The 16950-nt window shown below is 54.8% G+C and overlaps 1 protein-coding gene across 3 annotated transcripts in view; it reads right to left on the bottom strand.

The window, feature by feature from the left end:
* The window catches only part of NTRK3 (neurotrophic receptor tyrosine kinase 3), a 203648-nt gene extending 189313 nt beyond the window's left edge, over positions 1–14335 (bottom strand). For all 3 annotated transcript variants that reach the window (XM_058811211.1, XM_058811209.1, XM_058811210.1), the window contains exon 1: positions 14088–14335. In XM_058811211.1, coding sequence (XP_058667194.1) covers positions 14088–14335 — 248 coding nt within the window. The remainder of the gene's footprint in view (positions 1–14087) is intronic.
* Between the last annotated feature and the right edge of the window lie 2615 nt (positions 14336–16950).

Raw genomic sequence — 16950 nt, 5'->3', positions numbered from 1 at the left:
CAGTCCATGCTGGGTCAGGGCCAGCAGTTCTGTAAACCAAACCCTGAACCACTCTCAGGCAGCTGAGGAGCTCCTCCAGGCCTGGGACTTGCAGAGAAGGGTCAGGAAAGGCTGCACTCCTGCTCTAGGCTGGCACCCCAGGTTCCCACTTGCACCTTGAGGACTGAGGTGCTCAGAAAGCCACATCACAAAGCACTCAGACCTCTTGCTGAGTTTTCCTCCCCAGTGAGCCAAGCAGAACCCTCTAAGCCCTGTGTTCCCACAGCAGCTTTGCAGACAGCACCACCCCAAAACACCCCATGGGTGACCCCATCCCAGCTCTGACTGTGCATCCACTGGCCTCTGTGGGAGCAGGGCAGAGCTGTCCCTGCATTCCAGGGCATCCCTCACTCCTGCTCCTTAGGAGCTGTGCTGGAGTGTCACCAGTTTCTGCTCACCAGGGTTTAGAGAGACTCAGTGATCTGTACACCAAATAAACCTGCCTGGGTGCCAGCTGCCTGCACACCCTGGGGACACCCCAGCAGAGCAGCAGAAACTTCCAGCCTGTACCAGGGACAAGCCATGAGCTCCAGACACAGCCTTTCCACACACACTGACACCTCCCAGCACACCCAGGTCATGGCACTGAGCTCATGTTTGGCTTCCCACACCTCCACCAGGTCAGGTCTCTGTCAGACCTTTTGCCTCAGCTCCTGTGTGTCGCAGACATCTTTTATGAAAAATCCTTTCCTTAGGATTTTTCCTCCTGAGAAGATGAGAGGCCTCAGGAACAAAATGTAAACAATGGTTATCTGCTGCTGTGGAATGCAACAGGTGGGTCTGTGATTGGTCTCATGTGGTTGTTTCTAATTAATGGCCAATCACAGTCAGCTGGCTCGGACTCTGTCTGAGCCACAAACCTTTGTTATCCTTCTTTGCTATTCTATTCTTAGCCAGCCTTCTGATGAAACCTTTTATTCTACTCTTTTAGTATAGTTTTAATGTAATATATATCACAGAATAATAAATCAAGCCTTCTGAAACATGGAGTCAGATCCTCGTCTCTTCCCTTATCCAAGAATCCCTGTGAACACCATCACACCCGTGTACTGAGGAATAAAAAAAACACAGCATGGTCATGCCAGCAGCTCAAGACTCAGAAACAGGGCATCAGCACCCAGCAGAAGCCCAGGTAACCATTGTCCCTTGCACAAGGGACCTCTGCTGCCCACAGCTCCTTCAGTGAAGGGAACTAACGCAGGGGCACAGTGAAGCTAAGCTACGGCATGACTGCAAGCACTCAAGGGATAAAAGGAGATTTTCTCTTTACCCCAGCTATTTTTACATCTCAGAAATGTCTCCTATCCCAGGAGCCCTGCTGAGGGCTGGGACACCAACACCCTGCAGTTCACAGCCAGCTGGCTGCAGCCCAGCTGAGGATGAGAGCCCAGCCCAGCTTGCAGAGCAAGGATGACCTTCCCCACAGGCAGGCAGGGAAAATGTCCTCCACCAGCTCCCACTGGTGAGTGATCCTGAAGGAGCTGGTGGGAGGGATTAACCCATCCTGGGACAGCTGCCCTCCATCAGCCCATCCCTGCCCCAGCCTCACCACGATTTACAGCACAGAGCAAGGGGGGTCAGCAGTGGGGAACTCATGGGGACAGAGGATTTACAGGGAAGGGCTGGATTCGGGGGAGGCAGAGCAAAGCAGAGGGTGATTTACAGGGTCAGCAGCAATTCACACAGCAGGTAGCACAGGGGAGGCAAGGATTTACAGGGGCAGGAGAGAAGGGCATTTTATGGGGCTTTATTGGGAAATGAGCGTCCCCTTGCCCTGACCGCTGTGACCCAGGGAGGGACGTGGGAGCTGATGGATCCCCAAGGAGCCTCCCCCCTTCTTCTGGAGGTCACAGACAGGCCACATCAGGGGGAACCATCCCTATCCCAGCATGGCTGCATGCTGCAGCTGCTTCTGCTTGGCCACAACAACCTCTGGGTCATTCCAGCCTCTCCTTGTCCCACCACTGCCCCGGGGCAGTGTTCCAAGGGCAGCCTTGGTGGTCAGTGTTTCCAGAGAAGCTACAAATAAACCCTCAAACATCTCCTCCTGGAGTTGGGGGCCCCTCCTTCCTCCTGGCAGGCCCCACAGTCCCTCCCTGGTTTCTCCCCCTGCCAAGCACGCAGGGTCATGATCTGCTGTCCCTCCAGCCCTTGGTGGGGACAGTGAGCCAGCCCAGGGTCCCCAGCACAGACACACTGAGTCACATCACCCACTCTGCAGTCCCATTTTCCAGCTGCTTCTGGCACCCAGCAGGAGCCAGGGGTTGGGGTCAGCCCCACACATGACCCTGAGCACATCGCTTTGGGCTAGCAGGTTCTTTCCCTGTCCCACAACATCTGGGATTGCAGCAGGGCTGGTGAGGGACACACTCTTCAGCAAACAGCACAAAATGTGAGGGGTAGCAGTGTTTTTGGGTCTCCAGCTACCACAAATGTCCCAGCCCTGGCTGCCCTGAGTTGGCAGGTGCCACGCTGGGCGCAGAGACACGAGGGTTACCCTGGCCTGCTCACACTGCACATGAAGCAAGAAAAGGAAATAAATGTATGGGAAAAGCTGTCCCAGCACAGCAACTCCACCATGTTGTGACATCCCCACTTTGGAGCACACCATGGCTGGTCTCTGCCAGCTCAGCCTTGTGTCCAGGAATGAGCCAGGACACACATGCTGCTGCCCCCAGCTCCTTCCTGCCACTGGTACAGGACACAGGCTGCCCCTCCAGAAGTGACATTTGCAGCACATCATGGCCTGGGGACCAAAGCACCAGCCATGCCAGCTGGAGAGTGCCCCCAGGTGACATCCAGCCCATACCTTGCATGCTCCTACATTTACTCCCCAAAAAGAGGCTTGCAAAACAAGAAGTGGTGAGGTTTATCCTCAAAGAGCCAAGAAAAGGGGGAGTTCACTCAGACATTTCATCTCATTCTCCAGACACTCCCCTATTTTCTAACAGATACAGGAGGCCACATACTAAACAAGTGCAATCCCTGCAGGACTGCAAACCCCAACCTCCTGCAGCACTGGGCTGCTCAGCACAGGGGTGCAATTAGGGGTGCAATGAGACTCATGCCACTGGCAGAGAGAGGGATGGAGATAAACAGCTCCAAGCACTGACCATAGACACCCATGAAAGCATCAGCACTGCCCTGGCATGGCATGAAAGAGATGAAAATAAAGTTGTGAGCAGCCTGTACAAAGCAAGAGAAGTTCCTCTCTCTGAGCCTGGAGAGATGCAGCTTTGCAGCCCAGACAGGTCACACCAGGCAATGTCCCAGTATGTAGGAGCCCAGATAATGCCCAATCCTTTGCAGGTGAGGACTCATCACAGCCCAACTGATCCCACAGATCCTCAGCTGAGATCCATGGGCAACATCCCAAACAAGCTGGTCCCCTCATCCCTGTAAAACTTCCAGAGAGGCACAACAGCAGCACCCACCTCACATCCTCACCAGAACCACAGACAGCAGCAACACCAGTGCCCCCCTCCCGCTCCCCCAAAGTTTGACTAAAGCTCAGGAGTATCTTTGCTTTTATAAATCTCTGCCTTTTAATGATGGCTTCAAGGCTCAGAGAAAAAAAAGGCCCATTAAACTCACTGAATAAGTTAATGGGGCAGAGAGAATCCATTTCAAAGCCACCCCAGGCTATTTTCCTCTGGAGCTAAAGCCTGAATAAGCAAAAAGGAAAAATTAAAACTGTACAGTGCTTTGCCAATAAATAACCCCCAGTGTAATCTGCTAGCAGGCAGGCCTCCATTTGCAGAGATAATAGGATGCAGATCAGCTGCAAACCACCTCCCCTTGCAGGGACCACCACCTTTTGATTGCAATTAGCTCTGCTGAGCCAGGAGCCTCCATCTCCTGCCTGTCCCTTTCCACGTGCCTGGGCAGGAGGGAATGACACATCCTGCAGGAAATGCCAACATCCAGCACTTGGCTCTGCAATTCCCCAACATCAGTGCTCCAGGCACACACCCCTGCTTCTCTGCCCCATTTTTCCCAAGCCCTCCTGCACCTTCATGCCTGTCTTCTCCCCCTCCTTCACCAGCAGCACTGTGGGTCCATCCCTCACCCATCAACCAGAGCCCACACACAGCTGCTCCTCCCCAAACACTTAAAAAACAAGTGCATGTCCCAGAGAGCAGGGAAAAAAAAATAAAAAAATCCCTGCTTGTAAACGTTGATCCCACTAGACGCAGTTTGTTTACTATTTAATATTTAAAGATGCTAATTAAGTGTCCAAATAAATAAATCTGTGCTCCCTGTGCCTTTTGGAAGGCAGGGATCCTTCCCTTGGGGCCAGAACATGCTGGGCACCCTGCTTGGGGCAGAGCCTGAGGGTGCCACCACCATCCCCCTTGGAAGGAAGGCAGCACACCAGGCTGGGAGATCAGACACATCGAGTCCTGGAGGGGAGCACAGGCAGGGCAGGGCACAGAGAGGAGGATTTCCAGGTAGGGGGGCTCATAGTGGCTCCTCTTGGCCCTGGGATGGGATCTCAGATACAAGCAGGGAGCCAAGGGCCAGAGGATGAACCCACAAAGTGATGGGGGGCACAGACACCAGCACACATCCCCACAGCCACCAGCAGCCAGCTACAGACACCCACGTCCCTCCCAGCTGCCCAGAGCCAGGAAAGAGAACCACCCCAGTTCCTTACCTGAGAGCATCCCTGCTCCAGCTCCTCTTCTCCAAACCAACACACAGCACCTTGCCAGGAGCAGCGACTGCTGCCTGCCTCCCTCACAGCCCCCACATCTCTCCACAGTTCAGCTCTTCCTCCTGATACCTCTTCAGCCTCATTAGGCTCTGCCTCTCCCAAATCCGCTCCAGCTGTATCCTGCACCTTGCCATTAACCCCCACAGTGCCAGCCCTGCAGAGCTCCTCGTTGTCCCTCCCTGCCCAGCCACCATTCCTGCACCATGTGGGTGCCCTGCCCACCCTCCTTGGGCTCAGGCTTTGCTTTGATGCTCCCAGGACACCCTTCAGCACCTGCCCTGAAATGAGGGGAACAACAACTCCCAGGGTGATGCTGATTCACTCTGCCCTGTCCTCCCAGACACCAATGTGTCCAGAGCCCAAGTGAGGCTCAAAAGAGGAAATAGTCCCCAGCAAGATTCAGCTCCACTGATGGGGCACAAAGAGAGTCCCAGGAGGAAGGGATGCTCTCAACAGGCAGGGCAGCTGGGAGCACACAGCATCCTTGACCCTGTGTCCCACTGAACTTTGCTTGCTCCACAAATGGCTCAGGGGCCTTCACCTTACTTTTCCTGAGAAAATTTTGGCTGGGAGAACAGAGGCAAGGCATGATACAAAGCCAGGATCCACCTCACTGCCCCAGGAACAGCCATCCACATCCTGGAGGAAAGAGTTTTGGGGACAAGAGAGATTTTCCCAGCCACAGAGCTCCCCACAGGCAATCCCAGCTGTACTGGAGAGACGCAAGGGATGCCCAAGCTGGCCCTGCCTGCCTGGGTTGGGAACAGGCAGGAGGAGGGCAGGCAGCCCAAGGGAGCACTTGCACAGCTGGATCACAGACTGGAGAGCCAGGACTCGTTGTTCCCAGCCCAGGTCACTGCACAGCATTTCCATGGAGAGCTGGGATGGGGGATGAGGCCAGAGCTGCTCCAGGAGCAGAAGGAAAGTCAGCAGCTGCAGGCACCCGAGATCTCCCCCATGTGGCTTCATGTCCTGGCAGGGTCAGGAGTTAGAGCCTGGCATTTCTGCAGCTCAGCTGAGCGTTCATATTCCTAATTTATCCTGCCAAAACCCTGAGCATGCACTCAGCAGCACTCAGATTCCCAGCATCTGTTTGAGCATTTCCACATTAACATTTCCTAGTGGGAACCTCCTGGTGAGAACTAGTTAAGGGACAGCCTTGCAGAACCCAGGAGGATGGGGGCTACACCATGCTCACATCTGCTCCTACCCACTTTTAAGTCCCCCAGGGACAATGCAGAGCAGCCAGCAAAGGCACCAGTGCCCTGTGCCCTTCCCAGCACGGAGCTGCAGAAGAGGCTGCATGGGGGCAGCACTTGGGCTCAGCCTCTCCCTGCATCCTTCTCATTTAGCTGTCACTTCAACAAGCACAGGAGTCAGGAATAAACACCCTGATTTGTGCATGTACTGTCAAACTCCCTTGGGAATCCTTCCTGACCTCTCTGCTCCACTGCTGGGAATTTTGTTTTTAATTAAAAAGGCAGTTTTTATTTATGCAGACTGAAGCTGGGAGTGATGGCACATGCAGGTACAGGAAGGGCACAGCCACTACCAGGCTCCATTGTCCACCATACCAAAACACTGGGGGGCAGCTGGAGGAAAGCTGGCTGTACACAAGGCTCTGGCTTCTCCTTCAGCTCCTCAACTGCTACAGCCCATGAAAACAAGCTAAAAATACAGCACATGTTTTCCTGGTGCCACCCTTCCAGGCAAGCCAGCTCTCACACAGAGGGGAACAGGGAAAGCTCCCCAGTTCCTTGGGGTCTGGAAACCATGTGGGATAGGGATACCCAAGGACAGAGCACAGCAGGGTTGGTGGAGCTGCCTTTGAGCTGGGCACTGATTCCAGTGCAGTGTTCCAAGGGGATTCCAGAGAGATTTTAATCCCCCTTTCTTCAGCTGAAGCAAAGCCCAGGCCCGGAGCAGTATCATGGCTCTGACCCATGATCCATCACCCAGTCCCCAACACACCTCCACCCAAATATTGCCTCTGGCACGATGCTGGGGGTCCATTTGCTGTTGCCTTGCAGGACCACAGGGTGTCACAGCCCTTCCACCATGCTGGCAGCCCTTGGCAATGGCCAGCAGGGAAATAACCAGCCCCTCTTTGGCCCAGCTGCCAGGGAAAATGAGATAATCCCAGGAGCTGCCCATGGAGGATGTTACAGGTTCAAGGCAGATTCCTGCCCTCACTCACCCTTGCTCTGTCTCTCACCAGGCTCTCAGCCTTCCTCCCTTGGAGAGGGATGTGTGATCTCTTCAGCTCCCTGACCTCCATCCAGCCTGTTCAGCAGAGGTTTAATCAAAGGAGCAAAGAATATTTTACCTACTCTGGATGCCCTAAAAGACAGCTCAAAGCCTGTGCCTCCAGGATTTCTCCATGGACCTCTCTCATGTCTGCTAAACACAACAGGACCAATAGAACAGCCTTGTTTATCCCTCCCTCCATGCCTGGCCTCTCCCTAACCCTGGCCAGTGCTGGGCTAAAGGATCTCCATCCTCACTCTGCTCCTTGCAGGCCAGTTCCACCACTGCTCCATGCCTCAGTTTCCTCATCAGTACAAAGGACAGACCCATCAGAGGCTTCCTGGCAGGATCACAGCCAGAAGCTGCTCACAGAGGGCAGGTCATAATTGCCCAGCAACACCTTCACACTGCACCTGCTTTGGCTGGGCCAATACCATCCAAAAAGCTGCAAATCACCTCAATTCACAGACAGGCTGGGGCTGTATCCTGCTGGAAGAGCTGTGGGTAGGTGGGGATGCAGTCACCAGTGCACAGAGCAGAAAGCCACGACCCAGCAGCCCACTCAGCTCCTGGGGGACCATCCAACACCAGCGGGTGCCCACACAGGAATGGGGATGCTGGACACAAGAGGGGTCCAGCACCGCGGGCACCCAGAGCAAAGGCTTTCCAGCGTGACAGCGAGCAGGGAGTGACCCCGAGCCCTCACAAAGATGCGGCTCGGAGCCGGCTGTGCCGGGCATCCCGCATCCCGGAGCCGGGCGGGCATCCCGCATCCCGGAGCCGGCCGCGCATCCCGCATCCCGGAGCCGGCCGCGCATCCCGCATCCCGGAGCCGGGCGCGCATCCCGCATCCCGGAGCCGGGCTGTCTGCCGCTGCCGCTTGCCCTCTAGCGGCACAGCCGCTTTCAGACGGGAATAGCGGAGCGGAGGAGCCGGGATGCGCCGGGCTCCGGCAGCCCCAGCGGGGCTCAGCGGGCAGGCCGGGCGCTGTGGGACACCCACGGGGATGCTCGTTTGTCACCGCTCCGGCACCAACAGCCTCGGTGCGGAGATTTGGGGGAGGACGGGGACAGCCCGGTGCTGGTGCTGCATGCCTGGCTCTCAGGAACCTGGAGAACCACGTGAGGTGAGTGAGCTGCTGGTCCTCATCTCATGTGGGCACAGAGTGCTGTGATACCCAACCACAAAGTGCAGCCTCTGAGCAAGGAACTCGTCCACAGCACCCCCTCAACAACAGCTTTGCTGTGCAGAGGGGAAAGCAAGAGGATCTGGGGAGAGCAGAGCCCACAGGCTGCTGTCAGACACACCTGCTTAGAAAGCACCGACAGCACCTGTGGAAGCCCCATCTGCAGGAAACACCAAACTCCTGCTGTTCCACAGTGCCTGGCAGTAACACTCAGTTACAAGCACTGGTAACACTCACTTTGGAAGCCTGGCAGGTTTAGGGCTTGGGTTATTTCCCACTTGTCAGCAGCCCCCTAAATGGGATCCACCAAACCCAGCCATAAACTCCAGGACAACACCAAGCAGGGGCTCTTCACCGAGCAGGACAAGCCAAGCTCAATCTACCTGCAGGGCTCCCCAAAGGTGATCCCATGGGACATCTCAGGGACTCTTCTGTAGCTTCACTGACATGACTGGGTGCATGGCTGGTCACAGGGCTGTGGGAGACCTCAAGCAGCCTCATGCCAAAGCACATGACATTGTTTTGCTTCATAAGGGTGAGCTAATAACACAAAGCAGACCCAGAGAGCTTTCCCTGACTGAGCTCTACAAAAGCCTCCATGGACAACAAGGCAGCTCCTTCCTCAATCTCTTCTTCCTCCCTGAACATCTGTCCTAGACCTGAAACACCTCTGTCTCACCTCTCCAATGTAAGGAGACAAACCATCAGTCAGAACCAATTTAGACCTCCCCAAAACCTGCAGGACATGAGGACTTGGGACACATCACATGCACCCTGAAACCATCTGGGCCACCAGCTCCTCCTGTCAGGCCAGCAGCTCAGGCCCCATGTTTGGCTCAGAAGAAGTCTGGGAAGTGCTGTCAGGCACCAACACTGTCTCCTTCCTGAAGAAACACCTGACATCACCTGTGCCTGGAAAGTGCCTGTCCCCAGGATTGGTCAGCAGACAGATCGACAGGAAGAGCAGGGCAAGGAGCCAAGAGCCAGCCACAGGAAAGGGGGAGGACACAGATCACTGCTCCTGGCTTAACTCACCTCCAGAGCATCAAGACCATATATCTCAGCCCAACTCTTTGTCTCAAATAGCTCTGCACCCTTTTCTGTCCTCAAAGCTTGGTGCTGTGCCCGCCTTCCCCATCCTGACATCCTTCAGGAGAGATGCTCTGCATGAACAAGAGCCTTGCAAATCTAAGATGGATTTAATTAAGGATCTTTTTGATCATCTCTGGAGCAGCCAAAGCCTCTGGGACCAGAGATGGGAGGCTTTGGGAATGCAGAGCCCTTCATCTCTGGAGAGTAGTAGTACATGAGGCACACTGGGCACAGCGTGGCTGATTCACAGAGAGGAGAAAAGTTTGTGCCTGCTGCCTGAAGCAGAGCAGTCAATAATTTGAGCACCACAGGAGCCTTTCTCATGGCTGTTTGGGTCACCAAAGCAAGTCCTGCTCTCTCCAGCCCTTCCAGGAATAGGTCTTCCCTTTCTTTCTTGCCTCCTTCCCAGCCACAGGCACAGAGGAGCTTTCCCTGTGCCTCAGCTCTCCGTGCAGCAGCAGGGAAGGGGTGCTGCTGCTCCAAGCACCCCCTCTCTCTCTCTCTCCCCCTCTCCACATGCTGCCAGCTCCCACCAGCGAGTGGGGGCTGCGCTGCCGCTCCCCCCGCAGCTCCCGGCGCTGACGTGGCACTGCCACCCCCGGCACGGAGCTGCTGGGACAGCCCAGTAGCAAAGAATAAAGATTCTCTTCTTGTCTATGGAGAGAGCAAGATGCTTCTCTTGGCCCAGCCAGTGAGACCCAAAAATCCTGCTCCCACTGTGGAGCAACCCAACCTCCTCTTGGGTTGCTCTGAATTCATCTCACCTTTGTTGAAAGCAGCTAGGAGCTGCACAGATCCACCCTGACTATCCACACATTGAGTGTATTTCACCAGAAGAGCCCCCATTCTCCCCAGCAAGGCTGGCTAAAGAGCAAGGCTTCCTATACCAGGGACATCTCCCTACCTCCAGGGAGCCCAGGGGTGACACACGCAGGCCACCACCGCCTGCCTAGCAGCATCTCCGCAGTGCCATAGCAACAGCCGAGGAGTAGGGAGGCCCAGATGGCAAACTCCTCCGTCTGTCCTTCCCCACGCACGCTGCCGGCGCACGCAGGCGCTGCCCACGCTGCCAGCGGGGTGATGAACCCCCAGCCTGGCCACCCCTGGCACCCTGACAACCTCCAGTCCCGTGCGTGCCAGGGCTGGGGACCTTCCTGCCAGACCCCCACAGTGCCAGGGCTGGGGACTCACCTGCTAGACCCCCACAATGCCAGGGCTGGGGACCTGCCGTGACAAACACACACACGGGGGCCCAAGGGGTTCTGTGCCACAGCAACTCTGAGATCAAAGTTCTGCATCTGAGCTTGCAATGAGTAAAGCCCCACGTCACAGGGGTGAGCGTCTCTGTAAGTCACACCAGGCTGGGGACACAGCAAAGGCCACCCAGTTGTACAGGAAACGTGATGGCATTGATGTGTCCCAACCCTGTGGTGACCTCTCCTGAAATTGGGAGGGGGAAGAACAGAGCTTGACTCCAAACTCAGCCAGGTCCAAGCTGGCTCTCTGGCTGTACAGGGCTGCTGGCAGCTCTCACAGGGGTCTGTGGGCAGGGTCTCATCTCCAGGGACGCTACCCAAAATCAGGTAAGTTTCTGGGCATGCTGGGAAAGGGCAGAGGGACATCAGCCAACCCAACCTCCTCCTCAGGGCAGGAGCCTCCTGCCTTTCCCCTGCCTCACCACTGACCTGGCACCACCTGGATTTGCAAGGTTGTGTGTTGCTGTCCCCTTCAGCCCAGCTAGGGCAGGAGCCACCCAGCCCTGACTTTTACCAAAAGGAAGCTAGAAGCACCAGCAATTGAAGCAAAAGCCATTCCTTTGAAAGGTGCAACAGGATGGTGGGGTACCAACCACACTGAGGAACCCACAGGGATGGCCTGCCCCACCATCCTCCTTGGGCAGCACTACAGCCTGGTTGTTGTCCCCTGCTCCTCTTCTGTTGTCCTCACCTCACAGGGTCTCATCAGCCCCTGAGATAAGTGATATAAACCCAAAACTCCTGATGGTTCAACCCAGTGCTGGGTTGGGATGGGATGGCATGGAGGGGTCTTGCCCTCCCTTGAGGGGGTAGCATGGACAAGCCCTCCAAGATGGCTATATTGTTTTTTTAACCAGCTCTCTGAGTGGGCTCTGGCAGTCTATCATCAGCAACACTCAAGCCCTGATTTGGAAGCTGAGCTCTCTTTGGGATGTGAATAAGGCTCTGCCTGGTCGCAGGGTTGTTCCACCACCCCACACTCCATTTGCTTTTTCACCAGTCTCAAGATCGAGCAGCGACCACCACCTTCCCTGGGCCTGGGGGGAGGTTCCAGCTGGGTCACTGCACCCCTCGGCCACTGGGACAGGACTGAGCCTCCCCTGCTCACCCCCAGGCCAGGGGGAGGAGGTGCTTTTGCCCCCTGGCTGCCCACAAGCTGCCTAAAGAGGCCAAGATCCCCATGAGCATGGCAAGCAGGGGGAAAACACTGCTCCTTGCCCAGCTGAATCAGCCTCACATGCCAGCAATGATTCAGCCACGACCAGGCTGGGCTTCTAGGCACCCTCACCCCAACACCCATGATGATGTCAGGGCTGGCAAGGAGAGGCCTGACATCAGCCTGAAAGGGTGCAGGACCTGCTGCCTTCCACACAAGAGCATGAACATGGTTCAAGTCCGGCTCCCAGCAGTGACCCCTTTGCTGGGAACCATCCCTGCCACATAAATCAACTCTCTGCTCCCATAAGTATCCCCTATAAACCACCACTGCCTCCCCAGTAAGCACAGACCCCTGTGGAAAGTTTTCATCTGTGCACAGTCTCAGCCCCTGAGAGCATTTTGGGGTTCACCCCAGCCCTGTGCTCCAGCCCTCCCAAGCCCAAAAAGGGAAGCACGGGTCCAGCAGCGATGCAGGGGGTGGAGGAATGTGCTTTGCTCACTGTGAAGCAGAGAGACATATGAATTCCAGCAAAAACTGGCACCTTCTTCTCCTTCCCCAACTTAGGAGAAGCTCCTTTCCAAAAGAAAAAATACCCAATATCTGTTTCTGGAGTTGTCCCTTTTTTTTTTCCCCCCCACTCCTTTTTACAGACTGCTTATCAGCATTTTTCATTTTCAAAGCAGCAAAGACATTTTCTGGGCACAATGCACTGGTGTAATACTACCTCTCCCAGCAGTTCAGATGTCTGTGCAATCTGACAACGCACAGTTGCTCACGCTGGTGGCTCCCAAACCCTTCCCTGCCTTTCCTGCTGCTCCCCGGCCCCCAAAGGGTTAAAACTAAACCACAACAAACAGCGAGCACAGGGGAAAAACACGAGTTTCTCCGACTTGCCCAGCATCACCCTCATCCCTCCAGCATCGCGGGGAAAACACTCCAGCACCACGGCGCAGGATAAATATGGGGCAATTGGGAGGGGAGTGCTACATTAGCTCCCCCCATCTACTCTCCCCATTCCTGCTGTTTTTATGGAGGTTTGCTGGGAAGGGGGAAGGCAGGGCTGTGGATTCAGGGTCAGCGACCTGCTGAAAACCTGCCTGGGTATCTCATGGACCCGTAAGCAAACAGGGAAAGCAGCTCCCGTCATCTTTACCCAGCAAAGGTGATGAGCAGAGCTGCGAGAGAGGCACTGCAATTACTCCATGGCTCTGCTGCAATTGCACTGTGACCAAATAAAACAGCTTCAGGAAGAGACCCAAAGCCCTCTCCCTCCGTGCAACCATGCCACCGAGGTGAAAAAATTAAATAAATAACCCTCCATTACTCATTTCAAACCTTGCTGCATTTCACTGCCAGAATAAAGGATTCCACCTCTTCCCTGCTCAACTCCCACTGGCAACTTGCTCTGGGGGCTACATTTCCCTAAATGCTCACATTTCAATTAGCATTAGAATAATGAAATGGCTCAGAGTTCATCTCACCCAAAAATGTACTGGAAAATAAAGAGCAGAGATTGGAAGCAATGAGGAATTTTTTTTTCACACACACACACCAAGAGCATGATGGATTCAGAAGAGGGAAATATATTCCTTTCTCGACTCCACACTGATGAGATTAACATGGGCTTTGCTAACTGCCACTCCAAACAAGGATAATGCAACTTCAAGTTGATTTTCCAGATAAACAAGCATGCAAACAAACGCAAAGTGCTCAACTAAAAATATCTCGCTGCTCCGATGCTTCTCCCCACCGCTGCCACCACCCCGAACCTAAAACACACAAATCCTATCGCGGCACCACGACGAGTTACAAAATTGCAACAATATGAATTAAATAAGCTACTTAAGGAACATCTCACTGTTCTATTTTTTTTTTTTTTTCTCCTCTTAAAAATGCAAAACCGCAGATCCCCTGATACACTCAGCCAGGGCAGGGAAGGGAGAATTTTCTGATGTGGGGATGTAAAAAATAATGACATTTTCACTGGATGCAAAGTCTGAAGAAAGAAAAAGCAGTTCAGAACTTGCTTTTCTCGCCCAATTCGGGTGAATAAGCGGCGGCGTGTGTCTGTGGCGTCCGCGTTCCCCTTGCAGAAGCAAACAGTTAAAGGAAGCAGCAGCTTTAGCATCTTTGCCTGCTGCTCTCTCTCCTGCTAAGGAATCAGATCTCATTTACTTTATTCCTCTTAAGCCTTGGCCAAACTGTTGCTGGGCTTTTTATGATGGTCTTTTTTTTTGAGGGGGATGGGGTAAGGGAGAAGGCAGATCTGCATGCTGCGCCCGGGGAGCCGAGCCCAGGCAGCGCAGCGATGCCGGGGGCACCTGAGCCCCGCACGGGCAGCGCAGCCCGCGCCCTGCCGGGGAGGGGGAGCCCTGGGGGACCCCCACTTACATGGAAGTGATGTTCCTTGAGATGTCCGTGATATTGATGCTCGTGTTGCCATTGCTGCTGCCTGAATCCTGCCCTTCCAAGAGAGGGAAGAGGTTCCCATCATCCGGCTTCTTGCAATTGATGTCTGTCTTGCTGCAAAGACAATTAGCAGGGCAAGCCAGCACCGAAAGCAGATAGTCTCCCCAAATGCTCCAGAGCAAAAAAACCCTCCAGAAAGTGCACTTGGTAGGGCAAAGAGAGACATCCATCTCCGACTGCTGCTTCTAAAAAAGAGGAGGAGGAGGAAAGGGGGGATGGAGGGAGGGGAAGGGGGGGAAAAGGGGGAAGGAAACAAAGACAGAAGGGAGGAAAAAAAAAAAAAAAAAAAACAACAACAAAAAAAAAAACAACAACAACAACAAAACCTCAAGCGATCAGCTGCAAAAATCCTCCAGCAGATGAAATCATGCTGGCAGCTGGCTGGGAGAGGCTGTAATTCCCGCTAGGGCAGCGGCCGCGGCCGCGGGCGGGGATGGATGCATGCCGGCCCGGCCGCCCGCCGCTCCCGCAGCCGCTCCGGAGGATCGCAACGGGAGGCTGGGGAGGGAGGGATGGGAGGGGAGGAAGGGAGGGAGAGAGAGAAGCAGCCGGGGAAATAAATAAATAACAAAAACGGTGCGAAAGTCACCAAGTCCCACCTACTGGGCAGAATTAAAATTGACACACCTGCAAAAAAAACAGACAGAGGGAGAGGGAGAGGGAGAGGAGGGGGAGATCTCCCCTTCCCATCTCTTCCCTCCCTCCCCCGGCCTGGCCAGCCCTGCTGCGGCGGGCACAAAAAGCAGGGGAGGAGGAAGAGGAGGAGGAAGGCTCGCAAAGAGAACCGGGCTCCGCAATAAAAAGGATTCCCCACCCCCCCTCCCTCTCCGCTAAAAATCAGTGCAGGAGGAGGAGGAGGAGGAGGGGGGGAGAGAGGGGAAAAACCCCACTGCTGGAGCCCAGAGGAAAAGTTGAAGCTGGGGTTAAATTTGTGCTGGGGGAGAGCAGAGGGGCTTTGGCTCGGCTCCTGCTTTCTCAAGCTCTTTTGGAGGACGATGCTGCCTTTCGCTTGGTTGTTGGGTGGGTTCCCCCCCCGCCCCTCCTCCTCCCCCCAACCCGGACATAAGGGTGGAGAGGAAAGAGAGATTAAACTGAACTGGAAGAGAATAAAAGCCAGTGTGGATTACAGCAATTTAAATGTGTTTTTTCTTCTTCTTTGGAGGATCCTAGCGAGAGAGGCAGATCAGACGGCTGGGTGTGAAAAACGCGACTGAAGAGCATCCAGGAAGGACTTTCTAGAAAAGATGCAAACTCCCCCCCCCCCCCCCCCCCCCCCCCGAACCCCTAAAAAACGCATCGGGGACCAAGGCGGCTGCCGGGAAGCGCAGGCAGGAGCAGCCACGGTCGGGGCTCCCGTCCTCCCTCCCTCCCCTGGCTTCCCCCTTCCCTCCTGCAGCAGATTCTGCAATCAGACATGCAAAAAAAAAAAAAAAAATCCTGAAAGAGGAAGACTGAAGTGTTGAAAAGGCTGAGCTCGGAGCGCCGAAATGGCATCAGGAGAGCAGTGAGTGCGAGCTGAACAGCAGAGCGAATTAAGATGCATGGTGCATTTTTGGCAAGCACAAACCCAAGCAGATCAGAGCTCTGCTTAATTTGCTCTGCTTTTCCACAGCGCTTTTCTGCATGCTTTTTTTTTTTTTTTTTTTCCCTCCTCTCCCCAATAGTTTCATGTCTCTGCTCCTCTGCACAGACACACAGCAATAAAGGGATGGTGCTGCAGGCAGGAGCACGGGCAAAGGGAAGAATTACAGGTGTAGGACTCCACGTATTTCAAGGGTCTACTTCTGGCAGCAAAGTGCTCTGCACAAGGAGGAGAGACTGAGCCAACACTTTCAGACTCCGTTACACACCCAGAACCATCCTGCTCTGGAAGGGGCAACGGGATTTGGAGGGAAAGAGGGAAAAACTCCACCACACCGAGAGGATTTGCAAGTGGGATTCATACACCCACGGCCCCCTGGAGGGAACCTGTGCCAGTGGGACACGGGCAGGGCTCCTGCTTGGGCAAGTCCTCACCCACTGCTGCCCAGCCCTGCCGGGAGCCCTGGGAATGGCAGAGATGTGCAAGGGGATGTTCACTCCAGGGCATCAGTCCTGCTCCCATGGGGTCTTCTGGGGTGCCAGGAATTTCGCCAGGGTTGCTCCTCCCAGGGGAAGTAGGTGTATTGGGCTAGAGAAGAAATAGCAAAGTGGGAGGACTGTTTTCTCCCTGAGCCCCTCCTCCTCTGAGTTACCAAAGTGAAACACCTGGAGCAGAAGAGGTCACTGGAGTGCCTGGCACTGCAAGAAAGAGGAGCTCTGGGGAGAATTTTGTAGATTCCCTCTCCCATGAGAAGCATCTCCCATCCAGGGGCACCAGAGAGGACAACACCCAGGAGTATCTTCTACTCCCTGCCTCGGTTTCCCTGCCTGTATCAGAGAAATGCTATTCTTGTGGCTCAGCCCTGTGACCAGAGTGCAGAGGACACTGATGGGGCACCATGTCATATTCCCCTGCCCATGGGGAACACCCCACGATGCCCACTGAGCATGTGGGCTCATCCCCCAGCAGCATCAATGATGCCACACTGCCCCCAAAACCAGTGCCCAGCATGACACCAGGGCTTCCTTTAACCTGCAGCTGGTGCGAGGTCACAGACTCCCTGTGGCACTGGACATCAATCGCCCCATCCCATATAAAACCAGTGTGAGGCCATCAGCATACCCTGGCATGTCACCACGGGGTAAAGTCACAGGTGGGGACACATTCAGGGGGTGCACACTGCAGTCCTGCAAGGCTCTCTTG

This window comes from Ammospiza caudacuta, chromosome 10 (assembly GCF_027887145.1).
Source record: "Ammospiza caudacuta isolate bAmmCau1 chromosome 10, bAmmCau1.pri, whole genome shotgun sequence".
NCBI classification, from domain to species: domain Eukaryota; kingdom Metazoa; phylum Chordata; class Aves; order Passeriformes; family Passerellidae; genus Ammospiza; species Ammospiza caudacuta.
This window is presented reverse-complemented; position numbering and strand designations above follow the sequence as displayed.